Source organism: Arachis hypogaea, chromosome 1 (assembly GCF_003086295.3).
Source record: "Arachis hypogaea cultivar Tifrunner chromosome 1, arahy.Tifrunner.gnm2.J5K5, whole genome shotgun sequence".
Lineage (NCBI taxonomy): Eukaryota > Viridiplantae > Streptophyta > Magnoliopsida > Fabales > Fabaceae > Arachis > Arachis hypogaea.
In genome coordinates, this window is record NC_092036.1 from 19,145,031 (window position 1) to 19,151,676 (window position 6,646).

The window sequence follows — 6,646 nt, forward strand, 5'->3', positions numbered from 1 at the left end:
TCGTTACTTTGCTCTCCATCCCCTATTCGCTCTCCATCCCCTATTCGCTCTCATCATTTGCCTGTTCACCGTCGTTCGTTGCGCTCAACGACTCTCCGTCGTCCGTCGAAGGTCAATGCTCATAGCTTGTGCTTGTTCTTCGTGTTTTTTTATTGTCTGTTCAAAAACCAAACCCTCTTCATGCTTGTTCTTCAATGGTTAGTGATCGTCGTTTTTTAATACTCACTGTTGGTATTTTATTTTTCATTGATTAATGATTATTGATTAAGTGATGTGTTGCTGTTTTGTTTTTTTTACTTTGTGCTTGAGTTAATTGGATGCTCTGTCAGTGCTTAGTGCTTGTTCTTGGTTGATTGGCTTTGCTCACTACTCTACCTTGTTCTAGCCTATTCTTAATTAATTAACTCTGTTTCTGGCTTATTGATTGATGTTAAATTGGTACGGATAAACTGTTACTGACTTGTTCTTGGCTTTTTTGTCTGTTGTTAAATTTTGTTAAAGTTTCTTGATTTTGTGCTCATTATCTCATTCAGTACTCTTTTTTGTTAATCATTGTGCTGAGCTTGTTAATCATTGGCTTATTGATTGATGCTAAATTGGTACTGATAAACTGTTACTAGCTTGTTCTTGGCTTTTTTTATCTGTTGTTAAATTTTGTTAAAGTTTCTTGATTTTGTGCTCATTACCTCATTAGGACTTTTTGTTGTTGTTAATAATTGTGTTGAGCTTGTTAAAATTGGGTTAAAAACTTTGTTAATCTTTGTTAAAACATGTTAATTTTTGTGTTAAACTTGTGAAAACTATGTTAAAAACTTGATTGGCTTTGCTCACTACTTTGGCTTGTTCTAGCCTGTTCTTGATTAATGAACTCTGTTACTGGCTTATTGGTTGATGCTAAATTACAATGTTCTAAAAATCAGATCGGACCGGTCTAACTGTGAACGGGCAGCAATTACGGTTCGATTTGCCCCCTAAAACCGTTTCTCTAAAAACCAAAGAAAACCATCAAACCGACCGGTTTTTGGTCGGTTGGACCGGACAGAGAACCGACCGGTTTAAAAAAAACGGCGTCGTTTTTGCCAAATTTGCTTACTTTCACTCTTGGTTCTAGAGCTCCTTTGTTTCTTTCTCCCGTTTTCCCTCCGTTTCTTTCATTCACAGAAACTCAGCCAAAAAACCCTAGCACTGTAAGCCTACACCACCGCCGCCGCAAGTAGTGGCATACTGCCGCCGTCCGTCCGTCTATCTAGCTTCCCTCGTGCTCCAAGTCTTCAAGCCCCGTTCGCTGTCACCGATCGCAGCTGCTTCCTCGAGCTCGGCGTCCGTCGTCTTTGTCTGCTCAGCCGCGCTTCCGCCGCCGTTGGTTGCCGTTAACGTTCGCGTCTTCGTTCAGCCGTCGTCTTCGTTCGCGTTCTTCGCCGTTCAAGTTTGCTCGGCGTTCACCGTTCGCGTTCACTCGCCGTTCACGTTCGTCTGGAAGCCACGTTGCCCTGCTTCAAACTCTGCGACCAACCCGTGCGCTCCACCTAGCCGTCGAACTGCTCTCTTTTGTCGCCGCCGTGAGTTCCCTAAACCCACCACCAGACAATACACTCACATAACACCAATACTCTGCTTCAAACTCTGCAACTTCTTATTTCTATTACAATAAGTAACTATTTGATTTGGCAGTGGTTTGGATTTTTTTCATAAGACTGAATTAAAGTATACAATAGTTATGTTCTCTTCTCTATCACATTGATACTAAGCTTTGAATTCTCTTATTTCGTTTCAAGTTTACCGTACTCAACATGTTTGATGAAATGCTTTAACCATATTTCGGGTTGGTTTTATCATTTCTAGCTTTTAGAAACTTAGTAAGTTGATTGCATGTGAAATTAGAATAATTGGATCTTAGTAATTAGGAAATTTTAGCTGCACAAATAGCATCTTTGTAGAAAACATATTAGCATTGCATTAGTGTTCTTCTGATAAATTTTAACTGTTAGTGTGAACTTGTTAATTTGCTAATTGTTCTTGTGTTGTTGTTCTGTTATTTTTATTTTTATTTTTATTTTGTTGTGATTTACTGCTCTTGAACCTGTTAAGTTGATAATTTGCTAAATTGTTGGGCTGCTGTTGTTTTAATTTGCTAAATTGTTAGGTTTCTGTGATTTAATTTGTTGGATTTTCTATTTAGGTCTTGTTCTTGTTTATTTGCTAAATTGTTGTTGTGTATTTATTGTTGTCTTTGAGATTCTTGCTGGATATTGGTGATCATTGATTTATTATATGCTTCATGTTTTCATTGTTTTCTTCTTCTAAAGGAAAAAAATTCTGTTTTCATTGTTTTGTTGATTGTTTGTTTTATTTCAGAAATTATTTTTTGTTGATCAATGCTTAAACTCTAAATGCTGTTCTGTTGGTTTTGCAGTGTTTGTTTTGTTTCAGAAATCAATTTTTTGTTATCAATGCTCAAACTCTGAATGTTGTTCTTCTGTTTTTGTTTTGTTTCATAAATCAATATTTTGTGATCAATGCTCAAACTCTGAATGTTGTTCTGCTGTTTTTGTTGTTTCAGAAATCAATTTTTTGTGATTAATGCTCATACTCTGAATGTTGTTCTGTTTTGTTTTAAGGCTGAGTTTAGAAGAGGTGATTGATTTTTGAGAGTTGTTTTGTTTTTGTTTTAAAGGTGTGTGTTGTGTTCAATTTTCATTTTGTAGGAAATTCTTTGAGGTATATAAGAATTAAGAAGGAAGACTATTTTAACGGTATTATTCTGTTGATTCTAGTATGCTACAAGCTTGAACATAGAATTGAAGAGAGAACCCTTTATTATTTTATCATTGGCCTATTTTTGGCGTTGCATATAATTGTAGTTTGTTTATTCATAGAACTAGTTGTTTATGATCCCCTTTTGAAGTAAAAAGATGCAGTAGAAGAGTGTTTAGAACCAGTTGCTTTATTCATTGAATTTTTATAGAATCAGGTGTATATTATAAAACGGTTTTTTCGGTTGAACTGAACTGGTTGTACCAATGAACTAGTGAACCAGTAACTAGAGTAGTTCGATGACCGGTCCGGTTTTCTGAACCTTGCTAAATTGGTACTGATAAACTGTTATTGGCTTGTTCTTGCTTTTTTTCTGATGTTAAATTTTATTAAAGTTTCTTTGATTTTGTGCTCATTACCTCACTCAGGTTTTTTTTTTTTTTTTTTTGTTAATCATTGTGCTGATCTTGTTAAAATTGGGTTAAAATTGATCATCTTTTGGAGTTTGATGTATAATAGGTTGATTTCAAGCTGAGATTTTCTTCTAACAATGATACTGACAACTGGAATAACTTAACAATTGGACTATTCATTTTAGAGAGGAAAAACATCTACATAATTTTCATATTTTATTGATGAGCATTTGAGCTGTTTATATTTGAAGCTTGTAAAACAGATGGAATGCTTTCTATAAAAACCACGAGTAAGTTTAATGTTCTTCTCACAGTTAGTTTTGCTTTGATTTCATTGAATACATGCATACACCTCAAGCTTGAATATGTTTTGAGCCATAGTATTAAAATGTTTTGAAATTTCTACTTGAAACTTTATTAGGGAGCAGCTCAAAGTTAGGAGTGGAGTAGCTTGCAGCATTGAAAACCATCAGCACAATGAACTGGTGATAGAGGCAGTCATAATAATAAGTAACATGCCAGTAGACATGTTCTGTAATTTTATATTATAGCAATACACATATTCTATCATATTCTATAATTTTTATTGTGTTGATGATTTATTGATTGTTTTTTATTGTGTTGATGAGAGTTGTTCTATAATTTATTTATTATTTTATTTTAAAACAGTTTTTCGGTTGGATTACGATTGGACTGGTTGAACCAGTAAATCAGTGAGTAAAACGGTTCGATGACCGGTCCGGTTCTCAGAACCTTGGTTTGTAGCTTTGTGCTAAGCCTCAAGCTGTCGAGCACAATAAAAGACCAAATGCATATGAGGTACCTTTTTGGTGTGACTCTCCAATCTGACATATAATGATAACTAAGCTAGCCTTTCACATGGGCCTGTATTGATTGGACAACCAAAAGCCCAAAGTAGTGACAGAAAAAAATTAAAGGCCCAATCCAAGTCCAAAAAAATGTTCCGTGGCTTAAACCCTTTAAAGTTTAAACCCTTCCGAATGGCTTATTTCGGGTAGAGGAGGAAGAAGAAGAAGAGTGCAGGTTCAATAGCACGACAAGTTCGGATTTTTGGGATATAATTCAGAGACTTGTTTTACTCTTCACTGCATAGCTAGGTGTTGAAATTTTTCCATTTCAGCTCAGGTGATTCCATTCGGCTTTCATATTTTGGTTTGCTTGCTCGCTCTCGCGTGTACCCAAATGGCTGCACCCTAATCCCTGTTTTGTATTTGATTTCAATTGCAATTTCAAGCTCTAATGTTTTTCCCTCTTTTCGTCATCAGATTTATGACCTGAATCTCGATTCCTTGACTGCTTTTCAGTTTCATAAACTTGGGGGATTCTTCCCTCTTACGGAACTTGAGTTCTGAAACTAAATGTGAAAAGCTATTTGATGACAGTGAATAGGATGGATCACTTTGCGGGAGAGCATCTTGCTCAACAAAGACTGAGGCAGAAGCTTGATGAAGTCAACGTAGCTGCTCAAAATAACCTTGCCCCTATCCAAGACCATGTCAATTTCACTCTCCAGGTTTCTTCTTTCTTGACTGCTTCAATACGATGACAAATTTTGCACTTGCAAGCTTCCTATTCTATATAGTTCATTGTTTGATTGGATTTGGCCTTTCCAGAAAGCATATTTCAAATGTGCGTATGAGTGCTTTGATAGGAGCAGAAGGCAGGAAGAGATAACTACTTGTGTCGAAAATTGCAGTATTCCTCTTGCTAATGTTCAACAGACTTTTGATGCTGAGATGCAAAAGTTTCAGGTAAGTCTCTCCTTCCTTTCTCAACTGCTGTTGCTTCTTTAATTGCAAAAGTATTGTGAATTAATTTAATAGACAAGTTTCAATAGTACAATCAACGATTAATTGTCTTTCATTCTAGGTAATCAGTTGAAACTCGATCCACTATTGATTATAGGGTTTGCAAATATTAAAATTGGATCCAATTCACACTTCACTTTTTCAACACTTTTTGATGAAAATTAATGGTTTGTTAAAAGAAATAGAGCAGATATGTATATGTATGCATGCATCTTCGAAAATTTTGCATTGGAAGATCTTTGGACCTCCAAAACATTTAGTTTGATTTCCTATTGAAGATATGGTATTCATAGATCCATGTAACTTACCTCATCTTGTAGTAAAAGGCTTAGTAGTTTTTGTTGTTGATTTCCCATTATTTGGACAATAAATACCTTGTTTTGAACATGGTGCAGGAGAAATTGAATAGATCTCTGATGGTATGTCAAGATAGGTATGAGTCTGCAAAGCTCCAGCAGAAAGGTGGGGCCATGAATGATATGATTTCCTGTGCTGATGAGGCGATCCAAGACAGTACCAAGATGCTACCACTTCTTGCTAATAAGTTGAAATCCTCCTTTGGCATTAAGGACAATGACTCCTTCTAGCTCCATTTTTGTATCCAAAGATTTAGTTATTATTGTAGATGGTGCAAATTTGCAAGACATTATTTTGTAACTCTATCTAGAGTACACAAGATTTTACTGGATTTCTGTACTTAGAATGCTGGGGAAGCTTGATTTATCAATGACCAATAATTATGTGCATTTCGTTAGGTTTTATTTCGCTACCTTCAAATGTAACATTGTATACGATGTGATCATTTTGAATATTAATCGCAAACAACTTCACCCGTGCAATCTAGCCACCTGTTCTTTAAGCGGAATGCAATCTCAACAATGCTGCATGAGTTTCTCCATTGTTTCGTTCTTCAGTAGTATGGTACACTAACGTGAAAAGATTATGTTATAAACTGGTCATAAGTGGTGATTTTTCTTGTGGGGAACAACTTAATGTAAAAATATAAAAAAATAACTTTTTTTAAAATTATAATTTATATTTTTTTTTTAAAAAGTTTTTTCTTAAAAATGATATTTTTTATGTAATAAATAAATAAATATTTTTATATTATATCTAAATATAATTAATAGATAAATTTTTTTGTATAAAATATTTAAATATAAAATTATTTTTACTTTTTTAAAAAAAATTTAAAATAAATAATTAAAAAAATTTCAAAAACTCACCGTCACAAGCCCTAAGCACATAATATCATTTTTAAAGTGGTTAAAATTTTCTTTTTAAAAGCTTTTCCAAATACAATGAAAAATAACCATATAAATAGACTTTGAAGTTTGAATGATAGAGTTTTCTTTTAGTCTTTACCGGACATAACTAATTTGGGTGTAAGTGAAGATAAGTAGAAGTGAACAGAACTAGAAGGAAGAGGAGGCAGCAGCAGTGAACATAACTAATTTGGGTCTAAGCCTGAATTACCAGATATGTACTTCCTCAGTCCTCATTTCTTCTAACTGTAACACACAAACAATGCAAGCAGCATCTCTATCTCAAACCTTCATCGTAAATCCAACTCCACAGGTTATTCCTCTTCTTCTATTCTGAGAGAAGCCAGTAATCGTAGATTGTTTATTTTTAAAATACATATTTTGT

General features: G+C 34.5%; 1 protein-coding gene across 13 annotated transcripts; it reads left to right on the forward strand.

The window, feature by feature from the left end:
- Positions 1–1,109: 1,109 nt before the first annotated feature.
- On the forward strand, positions 1,110–5,835 carry LOC112800050 (uncharacterized). 13 transcript variants are annotated; one of them, XM_072196394.1, is made up of 7 exons: positions 1,126–1,559; positions 2,706–2,753; positions 3,589–3,677; positions 3,837–4,313; positions 4,571–4,701; positions 4,802–4,939; positions 5,392–5,835. In XM_072196394.1, exons 5-7 carry the CDS (start codon positions 4,579–4,581, stop codon positions 5,581–5,583), a joined length of 453 nt encoding a protein of 150 aa, XP_072052495.1. In that variant the 5' UTR covers positions 1,126–1,559; positions 2,706–2,753; positions 3,589–3,677; positions 3,837–4,313; positions 4,571–4,578; the 3' UTR covers positions 5,584–5,835. The 13 variants fall into 13 exon arrangements, with proteins under 13 accessions (XP_025697940.1, XP_072052491.1, XP_072052492.1 ...); XM_072196393.1 differs by lacking the exon at positions 2,706–2,753 and having other exon boundaries at positions 1,160–1,559; positions 3,589–3,652; XM_072196389.1 differs by lacking the exon at positions 3,837–4,313 and having other exon boundaries at positions 1,415–1,559.
- The last annotated feature ends 811 nt before the right edge of the window (positions 5,836–6,646 follow it).